General features: G+C 56.0%; 1 protein-coding gene across 4 annotated transcripts; it reads right to left on the minus strand.

Moving 5' to 3' along the window:
• Window positions 1–254: 254 nt before the first annotated feature.
• Window positions 255–22,110, minus strand: PADI4 (peptidyl arginine deiminase 4). Of its 4 annotated transcripts, XM_037154783.2 has the most exons (17): window positions 22,009–22,110; window positions 18,786–18,966; window positions 16,634–16,700; window positions 15,129–15,196; window positions 13,834–13,954; window positions 12,061–12,186; window positions 10,323–10,501; window positions 10,118–10,221; window positions 8,885–8,996; window positions 7,299–7,406; window positions 5,527–5,681; window positions 4,357–4,498; window positions 4,005–4,107; window positions 3,124–3,194; window positions 2,577–2,717; window positions 1,116–1,187; window positions 255–727 (listed from the first exon to the last, which is right to left on the minus strand). In XM_037154783.2, exons 1-17 carry the CDS (start codon window positions 22,098–22,100, stop codon window positions 494–496), a joined length of 2,076 nt encoding a protein of 691 aa, XP_037010678.2. In that variant the 5' UTR covers window positions 22,101–22,110; the 3' UTR covers window positions 255–493. The 4 variants fall into 4 exon arrangements, with proteins under 4 accessions (XP_037010678.2, XP_037010679.2, XP_037010681.2 ...); XM_037154784.2 differs by lacking the exon at window positions 1,116–1,187; XM_037154786.2 differs by lacking the exons at window positions 1,116–1,187; window positions 3,124–3,194 and having other exon boundaries at window positions 639–727.
• Between the last annotated feature and the right edge of the window lie 2,267 nt (window positions 22,111–24,377).

Here is a 24,377-nt window from a genome sequence, read left to right on the forward strand (position 1 = left end):
CACTGGAGGGACAAGGAAGATCTGCCAACCTCCGGGTGTACCGACACAACAGTCAAACCCGGACGTCCCCTTTGGGCTCTTGCGTCACCTATCTGCTGCCTTTTTCTCGAAGGACAACATGATCGGGGATCCAATTCTTGGGCACAGGCAGGCACCTTGGCCTTTGAAAAACCCTGATAGCACCTTCGGGTCTGTAATATCCAATTCGACAATGCGTGAATGAATGGAGGAAAGAAAGATAGCTTGGCCTCCTGTACATGAATTACAAAACTTTATTGCAGCTTCTCACAGCAGAACTGAGTTTGCAATGCCGGGACCATCTTGGGATCTTCAGAGCGGACACAGGGGAAGCAAGCAAGCCTCTGCCTGGAAGGTAGTCACCTCTGGGGAGCCAAAATGTCCCCAAGAACTCTTGCTATGCCACACTGCAGGGGGCCAGAGCCTCTGGCCAGGAGCTTCCCACGGGAGAAGAAGCTGGGGGTCGGGGACAGGCTCAGGGCACCATGTGCCACCACTTGGAGGAGAAGGGCTGCCTGCGCACGTTGGTTCCGCAGTGGACCTCCCCGTGCCGGAGGTGGTAGGCGTGGAAATCGTCGATGAAGGTGCAGTGGAGGCCCAGCGGCTCCAGCAGGGCCCGCACCTTCTCCTCCAGGCAGCAGCGGCCGTGGATGATGGGCCCGAAGGGCTTGGGGATGCCCAGGTGCTTGCCCAGCACCAGCATGTTCACCTGCGAAGGTGAGATCCCAGGTCAGGGGCGGCAGTGTGCCACCCACGTCACTATCCCAGCCCCTGTCCTTCTTCTGACCTTCGGAAACAGCAGCCCCACTTTCCAGATGAGGAAACTGAGGCCCGCCCAGGGGGAAGTGGGCTGCCTCAGACCACCCGCTAGTCTAGGACTTTACACCCAAGTCTGTCAGACTCTGGGGGCCGGCTCCTTCCCCACCCACTGCCTTCTGGCCAACGCTGTTACTCAGCGGCGCTCAGGTCAACCACCACCCCCTGTGCGAAGGTGCCTGTAAATCCCAAACTCCTGCGAGTCCCCATAGCTCCAAGCACAGTGCCTGGCACGTAGTAGGCACTTAATACATATCTGTTGAGTGGGTGAATGTGACGACCTCTTTTGTAGCACATTCCATCTGTGGTAACTTATGCAAATGACCGTCTCCTCTGTTACATTGGGAGGTGGGCTAGTGAGATGGAAAGACCAGGGTTTCGGCTCCAGACCCCCATGGGGACCACTCAGCAGCTGTGTGGCCTCAGGCACATCTCTTCACCCCTTGGAGCCTCATCAGCAAAATGAGCCCTACACGTTTCCATTGCTATGGCAATTAGACAAGGACCCCGTGTCGGCACGTGGCAGGTGCAGATTCAGTCTCAGGGCTCATGAGTCACTGAAGGGGCTTCTTACTCTGTCACCTCTGTCCCGGCTCAGACACAGCCCACATGGAGTGCCCGCACTCTTCAATTCTCTGCCTGGGTCTCCCCCAACCCCCCTGCCCTCCCCCCACCCACTGTGGGCTCCTGGGAGAGCCGTGGTTGGTGCCCAGCCTTCCGCCCAGGGCCTCACACAGTGAAGGGCCAGAGTCAGCCCTTGGCACAGCGGACGGCTGCATTAGGGGTGCCTCGGCCCCCCGCCATCAGCATCGGCTTTCTGCCCAGAGCTGGGAGACCTGGCAGGGTTGCACGGGAGGAGAAACAAAGTCTCGGGGCCAAGGAATTTTGTTCAGAGGGGTGAGAGGAGGGTGCCCCCTCCTGCCTTGCTTTGGCCAAGGAATCCTTCACTCCAAACAAAATCATTTGCAGAACTTCAGTGCATAAAACAGGAAAAATCTGAACCACTGGATCAGAGGCCCTGCCTTGGAACCCCCGAGCCCTGGCGAACCCAGAGTGAAGACCACTGTGCTCCCCCCGAACTGTAACCCCAGCTCCGGCAGGAGGGGGAAGCTGAGGGGCCCCAGTAGAACCAGGCGAAGTTGCTGGTACTCTTTGAAGGGACAGAGTGACAGGGCAGAGAAAGGGTCGCAACACAGTCAGTGACCTAGGATGGTGCTGAGGGTCACAGTTAAAAGTTCTCGACAAGGTGGGATCGCCCTCGGGCCCACCCTTCAGACAGGTGGGTGCCAGCCGCGGCAGTGCCGATCTCGCCTCCGCAGGGAGGCCTTCTCTGACCACCCAGTGAAGCTCCGTGGTGCCTGGCTCCACCCGAGAGGGTTTTGTTTGGTGCCTGTCTCCCTGACCCCACTCCCAACCCCCTTCTGTCAGGGGAGCCCCGCAAGGGCAGTGCCGCTAGCGGTCAGAGGGTGGGCTCTGCGGCTGGACCCCTGGCTCTGGACCCCGCTCTTGCCAGCTACGTGCTCTGGCGCCAGAGACCTCCCCTCTCTGTGCCTCATCTGTCAAGTGGGGGTGACGATCGTCTCTGCCCTTGAGATGCCCACAGGGGCTAAGTAAGCCTGTTGGGCCGTGAAAATCCCCAGCAGATGAGGTGACGACGGAGGCCTCGCACCCAGAGCCCAGCTGACCTCACGCGCTCAAGGCCACTGGCAAAGGTGGGCCACCTCCCAAGGCCACTTCCTTACCATGTTTGGGAAAAAGGCTTCAGCCTTGAAGGTCCCTGTGACGTCCGCACGGAGCTTGAAGAGCTGGGGGACGTCCACGATGTCCCGCTCCGTCAGGCCCAGCTCCCGCTTCAGCACCTCCCGGTTCCAGTCGATGCAGCTCTGGGGGAGGGGCGGGGGTGCCGTGAGCATGGTCTGGGCCAACCTAGGCAGGGTGGGGACTGCCAGGGGGAGGACCGGGGACAGGGTCAGGAAGGAGTGATGACACCCATTCTTCCCTTCCTCCCTGGGTCTGTCCCTGTGTTTCCAGCCACTCTGTCACTCCAGCACTTGGCCTCTCTCCTGCCTCTGTCCTTCTTTGAGTGGTCACCTGTCTCTCCTGACAGTCTCTCTTTTCCACATGTCACCTCGTGTGTGTTCCCGAGGTGGCAACCTGGGCCCTCCACACTCTTCCTCACTCGCACACATTTACTCCCACTCCAGGGCTGTTCCACAGAGCCAGGACACAGCCCGAGCAAGGCCCTGCCTCGTGGGGGTACCAGCCCTCCGGGGCACCCAGCGCTGGTACCTCCACGTAGGAGTTATGTTCTCTCAACTTCTTGTTTGACAGAACGTCCTTTAGTGTCTGCCGTTTTTTTTCTGTTTTGGAGAAAAAGAGGAAAAAATGCAGATTAATTCAGAGGTCCGCTTCCCTCTTCCTAGCCAGCAATGGGGACTTGGTTTTCCCATCTGTAAAATGGGACAGCACTGCCTCCTAACACACAGCTTTGTTGTGAGGATCTAGGAGGCAGATGCCAGTAACAAAATATTTTATCAGGGTAGGTTCTCATTATAAGTGCTGCTCTATTCCTTTAAACTCTCTTGTTTCCAAAGGGATCCTGTTCACTGAGGGGCAAACAGAGGCCAGGGCATTGCCTGGTGCCATGCAGCATACTACAGATATTGGGCAAAGACTCTTAGCCATGGAGACTTGCCAGCCTCGGACCCCGGTCTGTATCCATGGACTCGACTGAACAAAATAACATTTCATTCCGTGCTCCAGCCAGACTGAACTTTTTTTCAGGTCCGTGAACACATCTTGCTTCCTCCTGCCTCTGAGCCTTTGCATTCACTGTTCTCTCTACCTGGAATATCACTCTTCCTCTCATCCCACCACCCTAATTGTCTGGCCAACTCCTGCTCATCTCTCATGCTCTTGCTTGGATATTGCCTCCTCCAGGAAGCCTACCTTGAGCTCCTCCCAGACATCCCCCAAAGCCCCTGTGTTACACTTGTTTCCTTGACTCACTTCCCCTGTTCACACAGCAGCCCCAGCACTCAGCACAGTGCCTGGCACACAGTAGGTGATCAGAAGACACCTGACGCCTGAGTGATTCCATCTGGCAATAGGCAACCACATGAAGGCAGAGGGAGGTGCCCAAATGGAAGAACGAGGCAGGGCCAACTTACTCGCGATGCCCTCGAACAACACAGCCTCACTGTGACCCTCCTTCAGCAGCTCCTGGAACAGTTTGTAGCAGGACCTGGGGCTGGCCAGGAGCAGCCGGAAGCCCTGGAGGCAGAAACACTGGGATCAGAGGTCAGCTCGGCCATGGGGCTCCCAAGGAGGAGGGCTCTGTGGAGGGTGCAGGGAGTGTGGACTCAGACCTGAGCAGGCCACCTCCTCCATGCCCCCTCCTGGGAGGAGGTGAAATAGAGCCGGGCATGTGAGGTCAGGCCTCCCAGGCCGAGTGCAGAGCTGTGCTTGGGAACCCAGGAAGGAGGTGTGTGGCTTCCTCCAGGCAGCCCCCCCAGACTGCACCTTCTTGTGCACCGGAACGAAACTCAGGAACTCGTCCACGTGGCCCACATACAGCCAGTCAGAGTAGAGTTTCACAGGGGCCTGCACCTGCTGGGCAGCGAGGAAGTCCTGCAAGGCCTGATGCATCTCCTGGCTCTTGGCACTGCCCACACAGGAGTAAAGGGGTGTTATGGAGGGGTCGGGGAGGGCTCGGCATGGTGGTCTGTGGGACTGGAGGCTTGGCAAAGGGGTCAGGAAAGGGACTCGGGGGCCCGGGCTGCCTCTGTTATGTCCTCTAACATTTGAGGCATTTAGGAATTTTCACCCCAGTTTTATTGGGGAAACTGAGGCACGGAGTCAGCAAGGTAAACAGGACCAGAGTTTAGCCTCAGAAAGCACTGCCTGTTGACGCAGCCTAGATGAGGGTGGGAATAAACATGGGGTTTGGAGCTGACCCCTCCTGAGCTGGTGATCTGCTAGCCACGTGGCCTTGGGGACATTCCTTCATCTTTTCAATTTCAGTTTCTCCTGGCTCTGGCCTCCAAAGTCCTTTGTGATCTAGCCCTTTGCTCATCCTCTTACTCAATCTGTTTTAGCCACTCTGACCTTCCCGAATACACGAAGAGCATCCCTGCCTCGGGGCCTTTGCACACGCTCTTTCGTCTGCCAGGAACCCTCTACCCCAGACCTTTCACACCCACGTCCTTCTTGTCATCAGCACTCAGCTCAATAGCCTCGTCCCCCAAAAGGCCCTCCCTGGTCACCCCAACACAATTCCACCTCCTCCTCTGCCTCTCCCATTTTGTCCTCTTCACTGTTTGAAATGATCTTATTTGTTTATTCTCCTGTCCCTGCCGCATTGCTCCTCACTACCATTATGGCAGGGACTTGTCTGTCATGGTCATGGCTGCATTACTTCCCACCACCTAGCAGAGCGCCTGGCACATAGCAGGTGCTCAGCAAATAGTCACTGACTGGAAGAGTGTAAGTGGCAGCACTAGACATTGAACTTGGGTCTGTTGGGACTTGAAGCCCTTGTTTCTTGCCCTGTACTTGGATCCCTCTCCTGTGTCCCACCATTTGTTGAGCCCTCTTGGGTTGGGGGCAAGTAGGAAAGGCTTTAGCTCTGGCCTCTGCTTTTCCATGTCACCTGCGGGTCCTGGCCACCCCCACAGCCCCTCCCCGGCTCACCTGGGGTAACTGCTGTCCCCAATGAGAATCCGGCCCAGTGGGTATCTCTTCTTTCCCACTGTGACTGGGGGGCTCACTTCCAGGTTCCCAAAGGAGTCGAGGTCACTAACGCCCCCTGTTTGGGGGCCTCGAGTCACGTAGCCAAAATCCGGACCCTGAGATGGGAGAAGAACATGCCGAGGGTTAGAAAACTTAGTCCCTGGGCGAAGAGTGGGTGGGGTCAGAGTTTAGAGACTGACTTGGTCACAGGAAGGAACTCATTCGCCATCAGCTGCTGGTCCATAGCAGGTACCATGACCGCGGGGTGTTGAAGGGGCCCCTGAGTCAGGTGGGCCGGAAGAGGCATTTGCGGGGTCCCTCCTGCCTGCCAGCTGCTTTGTAAACCTAGTTACTGCCACGAGCATGATAACGAACCAACAAAATACCACTTCCACCTTCACTTTGCAGAGAAGATACTAAGCCCAATGCTGGCTGTGGCTTCCGCAGGCCCGCAGCCACTGTGAGGAAGGACCAGGGTTTGAGCTGCCTGCACAGCGAACTCTCTCGGCCCACACCCCCACCCGGGGCCGGAATGAGCTTCCACGAACAGCTGTGACATCTCCTCACGGATCTGCCTGAGAAGGCAGGGGGGCAACACATGTCTCACCCCCCGTATTGGTTTTCTACTGCTGCCATATCAAACGCAGTGCCTTACAGCACCACATTTATTCCCTCACACTTCCAGAGGTCGGAAGTCTGAAATCCATTTCCCAGAGCTAAACTGAGGTGTGGCCAGGCTGGTTCCTTCTGGAGACTCTGAGGGGGGAATCCATTTCCTGGCCTTGTTCAGCTCCTTGTAGCCCGCTGGTGGCCTCTTCCTCCATCTCCAACCTGTTCCCATCCCCGATGGTCTTCACACACCCTCCTTTCTCTCTCTTACCAGGAGCGTTATGAATACATAGGGTCCGCCCAGATAATCCAAGATAATCTCCCCATCTCTAGTCCCCTAACTTGATCGTACCCCAAAGCCCCTTCAGCATCAGGCTGCAGGGAAGAGTTTGAGGGGCCATCGTTCGGTCTACAGCACTAGCTCTAGTATCGAAGATCATTGGCGGTCTGTACCTGGGGCTTCATGGGGGCCACAGACGCCATGAAAGCAGGTTCCAAACTGTGAGCTTGGGTGCCTTTTTCTGGGAAGATAAATCATCTCAAGGAGGTCTGGGATTCTACTGATTTAAAACCCGCCATTTCCAAGTCCTGTCCTTCCTTTCTCTCAAACACCTGTGCCAACAACCTGACTTCCACCTTCACTGTGTCATTGAAACTGCTCTTCACGATCACACAGCCAAACTCATGGGCAAGGCCCAGGCCTTGTCTTCCTTGCCCACCATCAGCATCGAGCCAGCCGGTCATACCCATGCGTTCTCCCTGCACTTGGCCTTCAGGATCCAGTGTACTCTTGGTCTTGGGCCCTACTCATCACTACTCCCTTGCAACCCCCCTGTGCAGGGGGGCAGAGCCCAGGAACGAATATGCCCAAGGCCCAGCTACGTCCTCAGCAGGACTACCCTGAGGTGAGATTGCGGCTGGAAAGGGCTTTGGGGAAGGAAGAGCCAGCTCTCACCACAGTTATAGCAAAATGCCAGGTCCACCTGCACCATGGCTGCCTGGGCAGGAACTGCACCTGTGCAAGCTGGGACGCTCGGCTGCAGGGGGCGCGCAGGGAGACAGGCCACGAAGAAGGAGGCCCCGGGCCAAGGGGGTCTCAGCCGCCAGCACCCACCCGCACCTACCAGCAGGCATTTGATGGGGAACTCCTTCAGGCCCCTGTTCCTCGGAGAGTCGAAGACCACGGGCAGCGTCTTGTGCGGGGCTTGGATGTAGCCAATCTCTATCTCGTCCTGGGCAGAGCGAGTGGAAGTGAGGCCCGTGGCCGTGCTGCCTGGGTCCCCCCGTGCGAGGATGGGGGACACAAAAACACCCACACTTTCTCCCCCTTGTGGCCAAGGGCAAATTTATGTGGGACCCCAGAAGGGGGGGGTCTGAGGAAGCAGAGCTTATCAGCAAACATGTTGTGTAACCCTGGAGTGTCCTTCACCCCCAGGCCTGGTGAGTGCCCCAGGCCAGGTCCTGGGGACCTGTGGTGAGCAAGCCTTGGCACTGACCTTGAGGTGAGAGATCCGGGGAGCTGGGGACTTACCACCCCATGTTAGGAGGAGATGGGAGGGAAGGGGGCCTCGGTGGCCAGGAGGCTGGGGCAGGCCAGGGAAGGGAGCATTGCTGAGCCAGGGCCTGGAGCACAGGGAGGAGTGGCCCTCCCATGAGGGGGGACAGGTTAGGGGAAGGACCCTGCTGTATTCTAGCAGACAGATGTGATGATGGCCATAAATCACTATTAGACTGAACCATATAAAATTGCCATCCTGGTAGGTCAAGAATAGTGGCATATCTTTCATTTCATGTGGTTCAGCCTGATTGAGAGTAGAAGGAATGGCGAGAAAGGAAGGGGGTGCATTATTTGGGGACAGAGGACACTTAGAAGAAAGAGGGAAGAATCCCTGCTGGAGGTACTGGGGACATTTACCAAGGGGAGACTTTCCAGCTGCGAGTGAACAGGCATGCTTTGGACATGGGGATGAGAGTGGGAAGGTGGTCGGAGAGGAGGGACAGCGTGGGCAGTGTTGTGGGGGGGGGGCTGGGCGAGAGGCTGGGAGGGGCGGAGTGCTGAGGCAAGGCAAGGGCGTAGCGAGGAAGTTGGGGTCAGCCCACCACCTCCCAGTGGCTCGGCCCAGTGCCAGGCGCTGGGGTACAGACATGAGTGAGACTCTGGGTCTGCCCTCAGGGAACTCGTGACTTGATGGGGCACCTGTCGTGGAAACAGGATCATTGATGCTGAGTCACCTGTGTGGTGGCCGGCTGGCGGTGGTGGGAGACTGGGGCTGGGGGGGGGGGAGGTGCAGAGGGCGGGGCAGCCAGAGTGAGAAGGCCCTGGACACAGGCTGAGGAGGAGGAGATGGGAGCCACAGAGGTGCTGGAGCAGGGCTGAGGCCTGTCTGGTGGCTGAGCCCAGAAGGCCGGCTTGGAGGAAGGGCCACTGGACAGAGCAGTTGAGCTCCAGTCCCTGAGCTTTGACTCCTGTCCAGAGGTCATCAGAGAGGTTTTAAATGAGAAGGTGGCTTTCACCCTGGTGACCATGGTGGGCATGCTGCAGCCCGCAGTAAACGTCAGTTGAATCTCTTGCCTGAGTCCCCTTACGCAAGGACCGTGACAGGCTCCTAGCTCCCTGCCTATCTGAGGAAGGGTGGTCACGAGGCACTAGCTGGGCCCCCCGGAGCCTGGGTTTTGCGAGGGGGTCTGTTCACCCCACGTGGCCACGAACCTGCATCCACTGGTCCTCCATGCTCTCCTCCATGGGGCACACAGTCAGCTTGCACTTGGCTTTCTCGGCCAGAGCAGCCAATGACTTCACAAAGTCCTCATTGTCAAATACCCTAGAAAGGACAGAGAGGAAGTTCCTTAGTGTTCTGAATGCAGCAGCCAGTGGCCTTGGCCCAGATCTGAGTAGGCCAACTAGACCCCTGCAGGGTCCCTAGGGGAGGAGCAAGAGCTCAGGCCTGGCCAGAGGTGGGGAGGCGCACAGTAGGTGCTCAGGAGAGGCTTGCTGCCCAAGGGGGGAGGTGCCTGGCTTGACCTATCTCTTCGCTCTTCACAAACATTATCTCATTAAACCCTCGTGACAACTTACAGAGTGGGGAGGCTGGCGTTCAAAGTCACGCCCCCTAGGGACCTCACTGGGACTTGAATCCAGGCCTCCAGCTGTGCCCTGACTACCAGGTTACACTCTCGCCTCTTCTTCCGCTGACTCAACCGGGAGAGCAGAAGGGAGGGACCCCCGAGAGCCCAGCATACTTAATACGGGCTCTCAGACCGCAGGCTGGATGCCAAGGCTCCCAGAGCAGCCTGCTCCATACACATGGCCCATCTCCAGGTACGTGACCCAGCAGTACAGAGGCTGGCCAGAAATGTGCATTGTATTTTTATTTAATTTTATAGAGTTTATTTATTTATTGTTAGAGAGAGGGGAAAGGAGGGAGAAAGAGAGGGAGAGAAGCACTGATGTGTGAGGGAAACATTGACTGGTTGCCCCTCACATGCACCCCACTGGGGACCAGCCTGCGACCCAGACATGTGCCCTGACCGGGAATCCAACCGGTGACCCTTCACTTTGCAGAACAATGCCCCACCCACTGGGTCACACCAGCCAGGGCAAATGTGCATTTTAAATGAGTCCTGGGAGCTCCTGGTGCAGAAGGTCCAAGAGCCACGCTCCGAGGGTTCCATCATGCAGGTCTAGCCAACTCTCCAGGCCCCCAGGGGACAAAAGCAGCCCTCAGGACAGAACAGGACAGAAACAGCCACAGGGATGAGCCCTGCCTGTGAGTGGTTCCCGACAAGCCATGAGCCCTCCCAGAGCAGCACAGGGGTTGCCGTTTTCCCCATTTGCACAGCAAGTGCACGGTGGGCCTGCAGCCAGAGCCCCGGGCTCCGGGCTCCGGGGCCGGCCTCCTCCTGGTGTGTCTGGGCCCTGCCCCCACACCCCAGGGCCCCTCACCTGCACACGTACACCTCCTCTGGAGGCTGAGTGTTGGGCGTCATGATCCAGGGGGCCACACGGAAGGCCACACTATCTTGGAACAGCAGGGCATTGGGGAGATCCTACAGGGAGAGGGGCAGGGCAGGGGCTGTCACAGAAGCCAGGGCCCAACTCCTACCACCCCTCCCCCACTGGGCCAGCGCCTGCCACCATCTCGGCCTACCAGGTTGGACGTGTCCAGCAGGGAGACGGTGAGAGAAACGAGGCCTGGGAAGTTGGCGTCGGGGAACGCGAGGCCCTCCACGTAGAAGTCTGTGCTGTGCTGGCCGCCCGGGAGCTGCAGGGCGTGAGAGGGCCGCTGGGGCCCCAGGATCGCCCTGTACCCGGAGGGCTGTTTGCCCCCTAGGAGAAAGCGCGGGAGGCTCCTGTCTGCATCCTGACCTCTGAAGACCCTGTCTCTTCCTGGGTCTGTGATGCCTTCTCAGGGCCCCTGAGGGTCACCCCTGAGGGCCCCTCACAGCTGAACCTGGCTGCAGCCTCCCCCTAGGAGAAAGGGACTGAAGCCTCACCTGGGACATACCACCCCCAACCCCAGCCTGGGGGTCCAGGGATGGAGTGAGCGGAGTGCCTGAGGCACTTCCAACTTGATAGGAAGTCTAATGTACGTTGTTCTTTCATTCATTCATTCATTCACTCATTCATTCATTCATTCCTGAGCACCTGCTCTCAGCTGACACCTGGGAAGACCGAGAAGACAGTCGCTGTCCTGGTCCCCCGGCAGCGCACAGTCTCCTGGGTGAGCAGGAAGGTGCAAAGACAGTCGCAACCCCAGGTGGTAATAAGCATTGTGACAGAGGGAAGCCCAGAGGACCAGGGAAGGCTTCCTGGGAAAGGCGATCCTTGGCCACCAAACCAATGTTTAGAACATAAGTCAGATCAAGTGGTGTCTCAGCACAAAACTCTCAGATAGCTCCTCCCCACCCCCCTTAGCCAAGAGGTCTGAGTCATTCCTTGCCTTCCCGATCTGACCCTGCCCCTCTGCCCTCTCCTCCGCACCCCCACCTACCCCACAAACCATGCACACTGCGCCCCAGACACACCGGGCCGCTGCATCCCTCCAGCCCATGGGCACTATCCTGCCTCAGGACCTTTGTACTTGCAGTGTCCTCTGCCTGGAATGTCCTTCCCCAGGCTGCCTCCATGGCTGTCCCCACACACCTCCTTCTGCTCAAATGACATCTTATGGGGGACACCGGCCCTGACCATCCTCTTGCCCACCCCCTGACTCCACCCGTCACCCACGTCCCCTTCCCTGTCCCATTCTTCCATGTAATATTCAACGCCATCTGATACACTAAGCATTTTACTTAATGATTTTACATGTCATCTCTCCCAACCCTCTGAGACACAGGGGACACCAGGCCAGGGGCTTCGTTGTGGTCTTCGCACTCGGCCTCACACCTAGAACTGAGCCTGGTGCTCACTTAGCAGCAGGTGCTGGTGAAGGCTCACTGACAGCTTTGATCAGCAGGATGTGGGAGAACAAGGCTGACCCAACACATGCGGTCGGCTCGGATTCAAACATCTCCTTAAATAAGAGCTCTGCATGTGTGTGTGTGTGTGAGAGAGAGAGAGAGAGAGAGAGACAGACAGACAGACAACAGACAGACACACACACACAAATGGGTACAGATGACAACGGCTCTTGGGAGGGAAGTCACTCCTTCTCAGAGTTCACCAGTTCCAGGCACCATCCTCAGAATCTGTCCCCATTCTGCCTTTGTCCTTTCTAGAAGCGGGGCACAGAGACCCTGTCAGTCTTGCTCACTGCTCTATCCTCAATTCCTAGAACCTGGCACATAGTAGGTGTTCAGGGATTATTCCCCAAATTGGGTGTGCAGGGCTGTGCCTACAGTGGGGGCAGAGAGGGAACATCGAAATCACGGCCGAGGACAACTCACGACTGGCTTGAAACACTCGGACTTTGTCCATCTCAGACTTGGCCACGTGGAGCACCAGCTGATGCTTGACGAAGAAGTCCCTGGGGGTGTTCGTGCTCAGGGTCACCAGGGACATGTCCTGAAGGTCTGGGACGAGAAGGTGTGGCCTGAACGCAGGCCCCTGCGACCCCGAGCTCCCCAGCACCAGACCACCCTTCACCGTGTCTCCCGGTTTTATTTTCTTTGTGCTTGTTCCAGTGTTTAAATGACGTTTCCCATTTTGGAGTTAAAGGCAATCAGGTGTGTGGTTTTCTCCCACTAGAATGCACTTAGGATGTAAGCACGGGGCCTTGTTTATCTCATTCACCGTTCTCTGGCCCCCAGAGACTAGAAAACCTAGAAACACCTAGAATGACTAGCCCGTGGCCAGTGCGTGATGCTATTTGTGCAATAAATAAGTGGAAAGGCTTCTCCCCTGGGCCCGAGCGGGAAGTGAAGTTTGTGAACCAACTAGAATAAAGGCTGACCAAGGTGTGGGCAGCTGGACAGTAGCCTCAGGTTGGACAATGGTCATGGGCTGGACGATAGTCACGTGGCTAAGAGTGCTGGGGTCGGTGGGGTTCGAACCCTGGATCTGGGCAGGCTTAGGGGAGTTATTTCAGCTCCTGGTGCCTCTGTTTTCATCATCAGCAAACAGGGCTAAGGGCAGGGCCCACGCAGAGGGGAGAGTGAGGTCATCCATACCAAGTGCTTATCACAGTGCCGGCGTCTTGGGAGTGAGTGTCCACAGAGCCTGCCAGCTGGGCCACTGTCACTGTGTGCCGGGCACCGAGCTGAGGCTGCCCCCTGACATCGGACCAGGCTGGCTGCATGCATCTGTCTCTGTGCTTTCCAGGAGGGCCACTGCCGCCCCCCGAGCTAGGTGACCTCACCCGTTAGCGCCCTTCTCCAAGGCAGGTGGCAATGTGCCTCCCACCCTGGCCACACTTCAGAGGCATGCTACAGAGGTCCTGCCCAGGCCACCATCTGCGTGCCCCCAAACTGGGCCCGGTGCCAGGATGCCTAGGTTCAAATCTGGAACCTTCGACTTACTAGCGGCGTGACCTTGAGTAAATTGCCTAACTTGCCCGTGCCTCAGTTTCCCCTTCTGTAAAGGGGAGGGAGGCAGTACACACTTCTTAGCCTCATGTCAAAGGGTCAAATGAATCAATGTATTTTTGGACTATAAGACACACAACCCCCAATTTGGGAGGAATAATGGTTGTTAATGCTGCTGTTGAATTCTGTTTACATTTACATTGGTGAAATATTATGTTATTTATGTTATTAAATATTTTGCCACATTTTTTGGCTTCAAATTTTTTTCCTCTAAAACCTAGGTGTGTCTTATGGTCCAAAAATGCAGTACTAATTCTGAAGTGGTCAAAGCAGTGCCCGGCCTACAGCAGGGCCTTGGGGGAGCGGTCAGACTCTCGTTTTGAATTGTTTCGGGCCACAGGATTGACCCAAGAGCAGAAGTGCAGGTTGGGCAGCAGCCTGGGGCGTGGGAACTGAGGCCTGGGGCAGGTGCTGTGGCTACTTGGGGTTGGTCCTAATCCTTATCTGGCTGCTTGTGTCCTTGGGCAGAGCCACTTGCCTTCTCAGGACCCTTGTCCATTCCTTCTCCTATGCGATGGACCCACTAACAAGATCACGCCTCCAACAGCCCCGATTTCTGAGGGTAGTTACAAGGCTCAGGACAAAGGGCCTTATAAAAAGATGAAGCTCTCTTCCCGTAGCTCTCGGGGTCTTTACCTTCTCTGTCATGCACCTGGTCATCCATGCAGTCCCTGGAGGAGGGAGACTTTGGATTGTCTTTGTCACAGTTCACCAGCAGGATGGCGCCTTGTCCGCGGGGGCCCCAGGTCCAGGTCCTCTGTGGATGCCAGCAGAGATGGGGTGCACGTGAGAACCTGCGCATGTCCCTCTGACCCCCGGGGAAGCATAGCCATCTGTCTCCAGCATCCCAGTGGCCTCAAACAGTTTGTACATTTTGAAATTCTTTAGTCCCCAGGAGTGGATTTTTGCCTTCCCTTCAAGTCATGAGCAAGCCTCCAAAACTCCAATATATCCATGTAACACAAGGAGCCCACAACAGTAAAATAGACTCTCAACAGCTTTTAAAAAGTGTTGGATTGGCAAACCAAACTGCGCTAAATACTTGCACCAAGATTCTAATCTAAGTAGTTACTCTTACGGGAACTTTTAATTACTCACCAAAGTACGAGCACTATTCTTAGCAGCCAGATACTCTCCGTCTGACAGTTCCAGCCGATGAAGCAGCCCCTCCCAACAGCGATGATGCCCCCCCTTGGCAGGGGAGTGTTGCCCCCCCTAGGGAGTGACTGCATTTGGGGTGGGACTCAGGGAAGACAAATTCCACTCCCAGAGTTGGAATTCCTCCCCCACTCTGGACAGACCTAACAAAGGCATCTTCATCCCGTGACAAGGCACAGCTCCCTAAGGGGCACTCAGCACAGGATTGTGCAGGCGGCTCTGAGGCCTCAGGGTTGCCCTGGGGTTTATCCTTGGACTGCGGTTCAGCCTGCTGCTCACTCACAGACACGACCTCCTCTCTTTCTGCAATGGGCATCCCTTGCCCTCACCTGGCTCTTCTCTCCCCTACCCGCTGCCCTTTCTTCCTCTGTCGGTGATTCACACCACAGGGCAGCACCGTGGGAATCTTTCCCTCTAGTCGTTAAAGCCTGGGGTAGGGGACTTTTGTGCCAGAGAGGAGACCCGCTTGCAAATTTTCTCTCTGTTGTGCGTCAGCTGGGGGATTGTAATTTCCAGTTTGCAGAGCAACACGTTCTCTGAACTCACAACCAGTGAAAATCTAGTTTTTTAAAGAGATGGGAAATATGTGAACGAAAATGGTAATGGTGATTTTAACTTCCTTCTTTTTCTCGTTCTTCCTAAATTGTGTCTTCCTGTTAACCCGGGGTGTGTAAAACAGACCGCCATTCACCTTATCACCACCAGGGGGTGTCAGAGGATAATGCAGCAGCTTTACAGGGGACATTCTGGGTGTCGGTCAAGGTTGAGCATACCTGGTTTTTCTTGGCTTTGGTTGGCTTCACTTTGCCAGTGCGAGTGATGTCCGCGCTCAAGGAGATTTCTGAAATCCCACCAAGTAAGAGGAGAGTATTGGTAAGGGTACAGGGTTGGGGCACTTGGCCTGGTCCAAAAGGACAATCCTTTCCCCAGGACACTGTCTGCAACCGGGCTCCCTTTTCTCCCCTTCAGAGGATCCACAGGTTCAGAGACACCCTTATGTCCTCCCCTCCTCCCCAAAAAGAAGTCTGACTGCAATTCAGACAGCAGAACTGGGGCTTCTGACCACACGTACCGCCCTCGGAGGGGGCCACACCACAGCTGTGGTGCCAGCCGGACCCTGCTTGTCCAGCTACCTTCTGGGGTCTCAGGAAGAGTCACCAGTCACAGCCCACCGAGATGTTTGGTGGGAAGCCCCTGCAGGGACGCCTCAACTCCAGCCCCCAGCAACCTTGGGGTGGGGGACGCCGGGGTTGTTTCAGCCCCACCTGTCACTTTATGATGTATGTCATGCGTGCCCTGGATACAAGTCATGCCCCCCAACATGCCCCCTCTGTCCGCGTGGCATGGTCGAGGAAGCATGTTTGCTTCCAAATTCTGCCTCCCTCCTCAGAACCGTGACTGGGTGGTCGTCCCAGTGACAGAGAGCCATGATTTAGGGCCCTTGGGGCTCACAGTGTGAGGCCAGCCCAGCTGCCCTTTTAACCATATCCACAGCCACGGGTTAGTGAGGGGCCAGGGCAGTGTGGCCGGGACTTCCCTGCTCCTTCACTAACCGGCTGAGGGACCTTGGGCAAGTCTGCTTACCTCTGGTGCCTTGGCTTTCCCATCTGTAAAATGGAATGATAGTACCAATTTTGTTGGATTGTTGTAAGGCTGGCATAGAGTTACTGCTTTATTATGATCCTCGTTATTGTTAAAATGTGCATGGATGACATAAATGTGTATTAATAAATGAAATTCATTAATGAAATGAAAGCCAAAGCTTTCACAGGCAGTTCATATAGGTAATGCCCATTTAAATAATAATCATACTGTCACTATATTCTTGTTCAGGATGGGGTCAAGTTAAAAAATACACCTATTCAAAGAAGACTGTTAAATCGATAGGAGTCTAGGCTGATCACTGAGAGGGCACAACCTGTGACACTGGGACGTGAATAAGGAACCAGGACACTGGCCTGCGACAGTATCACATACGGCAGCGTCATCATCTTTTTCTTATGAGCAGTCGGTCAAAAATGCATAGAGGCTCATGTACTAAAAAATCCATGTACCACTTCCTAAGTGGAGAAACAAAGTAGTGAGATGAATTTGAAGCTCCCCGCAATAATCCTCTCTCCCCTGCGCTGACTGGGACTATGAACTACCAGGTGTGGCTGGCCGGAAACTGTCCTTTCTCTCTGCTCAGTCTGAGTAAGCGCCAGAGTGTGGCTTCTCCTGGAGAAAGGCTGTGTGTGGAGGGGACGAGGGGCGGTGCTCTAGGGTCCTGGTCACTTACCCACCCCGGTGATGTAGAGCAGGGCCTGGACCGGGCCGGTCTTGGGTCCATAGTAGGAAATCTGAACCTATAGGATAAACCAGTAATGACTTCTCTTAGTCATTCAACAAACACAAATTGGCCCCCTCCTATGTGCCAGACTGAGACCGGATGCTGAGGAGACAAGGGAAGGGCAAGAAGTCTTAGCTGCTGGGGAGCACCCCAACTGTGGGAGCAGCGGGGTAGCAAAACACTCAAATGGCTGGAATGCGTGGACGAGGGTTCCATGGGAGCCCAGAAATGGGGGCTTATGCTGCCCAGATGAGACAGGATGCTACACACTAAGGCACATCATTTAAGAGAAGAAGCTGGGGACACGGTGCAAAAGGCATTAGAGGGACAGCAGCCATGGCGACTGGCTCCGGCCAAGCAGAAGAAGCAAATGGACCTTGGAAAGGCTGGAGCCCCCACTCTCTGAGCATCTGGGGAGCAGGATATTTGGGTGGGTGGTGGTCCCTTCAGGGCAGGGGCTGTCCTGGGTGAGAAACACCAGCCCCCATTACCCAAAGTTTAACAACAACAACAACAAAAAATCCAGAAAGGACACATCTGATTGGCCCAGCCTGGCCAGAGGAGGGTGGAGCATCAGGATTGACACTTCTAAGCAAAATGGCAGAGTGAAGTTCCCCAAAGCAAACCCAAGGAGCTGCCAATGGAATACCAGGGGCTCCTGAGGGGACATACTGAGATGTTGGATCTGCCCTGTAGATAGTGGGGATCCAGAGAAATGTCACGGCCACCATCACCTTGTATCTGGGCCAAGCCTCTCGTCCAGTGCCTGGACCCAATTTACTCCCCACACTGCAGCCAGCCTGCATGCATTCTAACACGCCAGTGCAGCCGTGTTGCTTCCTGAATGAAATGCTTTCATTGGCTTCCTGTTGCCCTTGTAGAATGAGGTCCCTTATGCCAAACCCTTTAATACTGCCTTTCTCCCCCACCCACCTCCCTCTCCACTCTCCTTTCTTGCCATACAGATCTTCTCCAGTTTCCACAGCACGGGTCTCACCCTGTCCTCACCCAGAGTGAGTGGCCAGGTCACATCCCCTTCGTAGAACTCTCTCTTCTTGGTGGGGGGCAGGAGGGTCATTCATACCATCCTTCAACTTGCCACTTCTCCCAGGAAGTTTTCCCTGATTGCAGCTTCCCCAACTTGCTTTGATACCCAATCTCTGTGCTCCGACAGCAGGCAACAACTCTCTGCCCCAGGGGGCAGCCTGTTTGGCCTGTCCTGCTAGGAACAAGGGGTCATTGGCCCAGTTCTCCATGGAAACCCCAGAGGTTCCTGTTGGCATCTACAGCCAATGAGGGTGCAGTGGTAAATGGTGGTACCCCAAAAGATATGCCTGCCTCCTAATCTCAGGAACCTGTCAGTGTGACCTTATTTGGAAAAAAGTCTTTGCAGATGCAAATAAGGGTCTTGAGATGAGATTCTCCCGGATCACCAAGGCAGCCCTTGGATCAGAGTGATGAGGCCCCTCCTCTAGGAGCGCCAACAGCCACCAGAGGCTGGAAGAGGCAAAACGCTTCTCCTCCCGGATCCTCCGGAGGGAGCGCAGCCCTGTGGACGCCTGGATGTCAGACTTCGGGCCTCTGGACCTGCCGGAGATGCAGCTCTGCAGCGCTAAGCCGACAGTTGTGGTTGTTTGTGACAGCAGCCACAGGGAACAAGGTACGCAGGCACGGACCGAGTTCCCGGGGCTGCCTGGCCGCCGCTCCACACCACCGGCGTCTGGAATCGTTCAGCCACAGAGGGGCCAATGCCCTCACCCGTGGGTTCTCAGCCCCATAAAGGCGGCGCCCTCACCTGTCTTGTTTGCTTCTGTATCTCCAGTGCTCGGCATGTGGTAGCTGATCATCACCGTTTGCTGAATAGATGAATTTCTTCATCCTCAAAACCCTGGCCTCAATGGCCCCCCGGTCCCTATATTGTCCCTATATTGTCTGCGGGGACGCTGTGGCTGGGATGAGCCATCATGAGCTTCCTCAGGGAGACGCAGGCGCTGCCAGGGCAGGGCCCTGGGTCAGTGCAGGGGGGACTGTGGGGACCTGAGCCTCTGTGTCCGCTGTCCTCCTCCCTCAGAGCCCCACACCCCTCGGCTGCCACACTCACCTTCTGGTCACCTGTGCTGCTGCTGGCGACCCTCACCCCCAGGCTCACCTCCAGCCCGGGGGCCAGCGGCCACTTGGAGGAACCTGTGGGACTCCTCTTGGCTGGAGGGCTGGGGACCACGTCCACGACCACTTCTGGGGAGGCTCGGATGCCAAAGGTCGCGCAGCCCTTGGGGGCAGAGCTGGAAGACAGAGATGGGGAGCACAGGGGTCATGGAGAGGCAGGGCCTGGCCCACTGTTCCTCTCCCGGCATTCTTCCTTTCCCCCCAAAGGGCCGCCACCAGGTAGCAGCCAGTCCGACCCTGACCCCAGGAGGTTGTCAGGAGGCTGAGAAACCGGAATATAGTCCCCGACCTACAGGGCTGGCACTGGACCTCGGGGATTGGCGGAGGGATGTGGACGCCAAAGAGAAACACAGGAAGTGTGCACAGAGCAGTGTGCACCCCCGGAGGCTTACTGCCCACACACGCACGTGCGTGTGCACACACACGCACACTCAGGGCTGTGTCTGTGCGGAGACCGCTGCGGGAGCCCAGTTCACTGCAGGCCCACCTCTCAGGAAACTGCTGTGTCTGCTCACCACAGGCGGTCAGCTGCGGGGGCAGGGTGGGGTGGGGGACAGACGCAGCAAAAGAGAAAAACCAGGGGACCCGGACAACAGTGGGGCAGGAGTAGGGGAGGGGTGGAGGGAGGCAGAGGAGGGTACGGGAGGGACAAATGGAGGGAAGGAGACTTGACTTGGGGCGGTGAACCCACACTACCGTGCACAGATGACGTGTTGTGGAATCGTGCACCGGAAACCTATATGACTGTGTTAGACACTGTCTCCCAATACATTCGGTAAAAAGGAAAAATAAACACGTCCTGTTTTTTATCCTCACCGGAGGACATGCTGATTGATTTTAGAGACGGGGAAAGGAGGGAGGAGGAGAGGGAGAGAAACCCCGGTGTGAGAGACAAGCATCAGTTGGCTGCCTCCCGCACACGCCCTGACTGCGGACGGAACCCGCAACCCAGGCATGCGCCCTGACTGGGGACCGAACCGGTTTGCGGGTCAGTGCCCAAACGACGGAGCCACACCAGCCAGGGCGTGTACATACACATTTAAAATCACTGCTGGGATCGTGGGAAGTGAGAAAAATCGCTGAGGACTCCCTTCACTTCTCGTACATGCTCGCTCACACGTATGCTCACACGTACACACACACATAGTTACACTGAAGAACACCAAAGACAAAGAGAACTTAAATCAGAAAGGAAAGTCAGACTACCTATGAAGAAATAACAATCAAAACTAAAAGCCAACTTTCTAAGAGCAACAATAAAATCCAGCAGACAAGTGGGGGATATTTTCAAAGCATATTGAAAAAAAATAACAGTTAGCTTGGAATGGCATACCTGACAAACTGGTCTTTTTTTAAACCTCACTCGAGGATGTTTATTGATTTTAGAGAGAGCAGGAGACAGAAACGTCAATGCGAGAAACGCCGAATGGCCGCCTCCCGTACACACTCCCGCCGGGGCTTGAACCCGCAGCCTCTTGCTGTAAAGACAATGCTCCAGCCAACTGAGCCGCGCAGCCAGGGCCAGAACTGACTCTTCTCATAACTTCCAGCAGCCTTGGCGGAGGAATACGGAGAACCCGTGCCCCACACCAGCGACATCATTTCTCCCACTCCCGCACCCAGCATTCCCTAACCACGACCCCCCATGAGTCTGCAACACCCTCGCAGTCAGGGGCACGTGCAACCCGCCTGGGAAAGCAGACCACTCTGTGGGGCAGCTGGCCTGCTTCTTGTGATTCAGCCTCACCACAACCCAGCAGGGCGGCTGTGGATTTGCCCATTTTACAGATGTGTAAACTGAGGCGCAGACACACAGACTTGTTCATGCTCCTCACTATCACCCTGAATGGTCTCCTATTGAGCAGGAGACCCTGAGAGGAGGAGGAGAAGCCCACGGCTGGCAGCTTCAGAACACCCACCATCTTCCATGGTTGGCACCTCCCAGATGCGCCTCCCCCCCCAACGCTGGGCCTTTTGCACGCCCTGTGGAAGCTGCATAAACTCCACCAAGCAGGCAGCCATGCCCAGCGAGGCCAGCCCCGCAGCACCCACAGGCAGCGTGTGCTGGGGAGGCAGGCGAGGTGCAGATCAGACGGTCCCGGGTGCCGATCTCCTGGCTTTGCCACCTTTAATTTGCGTGACCTTGGTAGATGCTTCTACCACGAAGCCTCAGACTGCTCCTCTCTGAAATGGGCATGACAACGGTGCTGAGCACGCCGGGGGGGGGGGGGGGGGGCTCGGTCTGTGAGGATCAGAAGTCACCACCAGGGAGGGACCTGGTGCGTGGTCGTGCCCGGGCCCAGCCACAGAGTCACAGAGAGCCCTCGACAAGCCCCCGTGTTCGCCTCAAGCCAACGGGGATTTGTTTGAATGGATCAGTTCCTGGTCCAGGGAGAGTACTTTAGAAATGGACGATGAAACACACTAGCAGCGTTGTAACTTCGGCTCTGGAACAGGCACCACACCCCTGTGGTCTGTCCCCACCTCCATGTCTGTCACTCTCAGGGCCCCAAGTCCAGTGACAGAAGGCACGGCCTGAGCAAAGGCGAGGAGGCCTGTGTGTGCTGGGGGTAACATGGGGGGAGGTCACGCTGGACAAGCTGCTGAAGAGGGGGTGCCAACCGGCTGAGTTTTAGGGGGAGAACCGAGGCTCAGCTGCCCAGGGCGGCCCAGCCAGCCAACAGCAGGGCCAGGGCTGCTGCCTCAGCCTGGCCGACATCAGAGCCTGTCTCATCACACCCGCGCTGTTTCACACCTGTGCTGTTACACACCCACGCAGCCAGGTAGCAGGGAATCTTGGCTGTGGAGTGGGGTGTGACTAACTGTGCCAGGAACCAGCTACGTATGGGCCATGGAGTCCAGGCTCTAGCCTTGCTTCCAGGACGCACTTGCTGTGTGATCTTAGGCAAGTCGCAGACCCTCTCTGAGCTCCCATGGCCTCAGTGGCAATACTTTATTTGTGGTGAGGCCCCAAGAAACTCCCTCTTGTATATGGCACAACCCAGGGCCACCCAGGTCTCCTTTTTCCAGCCTGTCCCCGGCAGTGGCTACAGAGGCTGGAGCCCGCAGCCTGACCCAGCCACACGTCCTGTGTCGGCAGAGCCTGTTCACCCAACATCGCCGGACCTCCTCCCACCCCCAGGACATCCCCTGCTCACCCGTAGACATCCAGCTGCATCTCGGTGCCCAGCACACACACAGCGTAGGTGGGCTGCTCTGGGGACACATGGATCACTGTCGCCCGGGCCATAGTTCAGCCAGCTCGTCCCTGTGGCTACAGGAAGCCCCTGGGCCGGTTCCTTTATATTGCCCAGCTGAGACCGTGAGTCAGCAGCACCTGTGGTTTGCGGCTCAGTGGCTTAGCCCCTCCCCACTCAGGTCCAAGGCCTGTGCTGTCAGCCCCTCCTCTGCCCCAGATCTGCCACTGACCCCATGGGTGTTGGTTCCAGAATCAGAGGCAGGCTTGCTCTGCCAGGTTCCCACGAAAGGCGGGGGGCTGGCGTAGTCCAGGGGCGGGATTGCAGGTCCGGGCCCCCCTGGCCATAGACCGACCCATCCCTGCCTGGGGCCGCAGACACCTGCATCCAGCCAGCCTCCTCTGACTGTGCCAGCCGGGGCTATCAGAGTAGGTCAGGCAGGAAACACAGGGAAGTTTCAAGATCTTAGGCAAGAGGTCACAGCCCGGGCAACACACTCGAAGACACGCCTGGCTTGGGACAAGTCCCCTAGGCTGGGTGGCCCACGGGGTGTTTTCTGTGTGCTGGGCACCCTTCCCCGAGCTTCAAATGGAATAACTCACTGAGGCAGCCTGTGAAGGAAATGCTGTTACCACTCCCTTGTTCCACTCCGCCAGTAGCTTCACCTCTTCTTACAGTAGAAGAAATGGGCTCGGACAGGATACTCGGCGAGAAAGCGGGAGAGCCAGGATTTGAACCCGAGGCATCCTTCTCCTGAGTGTGAGACACATTCCTGCCTGCCACACGGCACATGTTTTTCCGATTTTGTAACATCTACTCTGCCTACACTACGAGGTATAGAGGAGCTTGTCACTGCTACCCATTTTACAGAAGGGAAAATAGAGGCTCAGCGAACGAAGGTGACTCCCAGGGTGCCACAGCTCCTGTGTGGCAGGCGGGAAGCTGGTGTTTCCTGCGCATGGTTGCCTGCCTCTTGCCAGGCCCACAAAGAACAAAAAAAAAAAAAAAAAAGGAAAGGAATGACGAGCTTTGGATCAAAATTGAGAAACTCTATTTATTGAAAGACAGATTCAGAGAGTAAAAAGAGAAGCCTCTGGGAGAAAATCATACATGTAAGCAGTGACAGTGGTGTACAGGTTTGTCGACTCCAACGACTCCACCAAGAAATGCCCGGCCCTCTGGTCTCTGAGATCAGTCTGTTCATCTGTCTCTGCTTACGTTCTTCACTGTCCTAGTTGCTCTAGTCTTATATTAAGTCTTTCTTTTAAGATTTTATTTATTAACTTTTAGAGAGAGGGGATGGGAAGGAGAAAGAAAAGGAGAGAAACATCAGTGTGTGAGAGATTCATCGGTCGGTTGCCTTTTGCACTCTCCAAACTGGGAGCCTGGCCCACAACCCAGGCATGTGCCCTGGCTGAGAATCGAACCTGCCACCTTTCAATTCACAGGTCGGCACCCAATCCACTGAGCCACGCCAGCCAGGGCTATAACAAGTCTTCATATCTGGTAGAACAAGTTAGCTCACGGTTTCATCTTGACGACTTAGTGGTTCTTGGCTCTTAACAGTTCTATGTAAAATCTAAAATTAGCTTGTAAGTCCTACACACACACACCCTACAGCAATTCTAATTGGGTTTGCATTCACTCATAGGAGAACCGACATGTCCTCAACACTGAGCGTCAGTGTGTGAGCACTGTCCCTCTCCACTAGCTTAGAGTTTCTCGAATGTTCCCAGCACAGCCGTATCGTCTGCTCCATAAGGTCTCGGACATCTTTTTGTTAGGTTTGCTCTTTGTTTTTATCCACTTTTCTATTGCTACTAGAAGTAGCATATTTAAGTTTTCCCATTTTCTATTTGCAGTTGGCATATGGGAACGCAATGGGTTTTTACATGCTGGTTTTGCAGCGATAATAGCCTTGCTAAACCGTCTTACTAATTTTGATAGACTAGAGACTCATTCGGATTTCCTACATGTAGAACTGTGCCTTTCCAGTCCTTAGAACTTTTCTTTCCTTTTCTTGCCTCGCTGCACTGCTTGAACCTTCTATTCAGTGGAAGGGATGGCCGGGCACCCACCTGCTCTAATCCCAGGAGGGTGGTCTCAACCTTCCATGTCAGCAGGTTTGCAGGGTGGGTTTCCTGTGGGCGGGCGTTCGTGGGCTCCAGCAGCACCCACAGCCCTGGAGGCCTTACTCAGGCACAAAAGGCTGCCGCCCCCTTTGGCTCCCCCAGCCCCGGTTTCCAATTCAGTGAACCTGGGTGCAGCCCAAGGGGCTTCGCTTCACACGGATTCTCTAGCAATGCGGAGGCTGCTGTCTGCGGACCCCC

The sequence above is a fragment of the Artibeus jamaicensis genome, unplaced genomic scaffold (assembly GCF_021234435.1).
Source record: "Artibeus jamaicensis isolate MK-2021 breed Jamaican fruit bat unplaced genomic scaffold, CSHL_Jam_final scaffold_847, whole genome shotgun sequence".
Taxonomy (NCBI): Eukaryota; Metazoa; Chordata; class Mammalia; order Chiroptera; family Phyllostomidae; genus Artibeus; species Artibeus jamaicensis.

Excerpts from the sequence above, each read along its gene's own strand:
- PADI4 (XM_037154783.2), bottom strand. The coding sequence starts at position 22,100 with ATGGCCCGGGCGACAGTGATCCATGTGTCCCCAGAGCAGCCCACCTAC. Across the intron at positions 4,499-5,526 it reads GGGGACAGCAGTTACCCCAG|TGCCAAGAGCCAGGAGATGC; the intron begins GTGAGCCGGGGA and ends CTGTGTGGGCAG. Across the intron at positions 4,108-4,356 it reads TCGTTCCGGTGCACAAGAAG|GGCTTCCGGCTGCTCCTGGC; the intron begins GTGCAGTCTGGG and ends TTCTGCCTCCAG.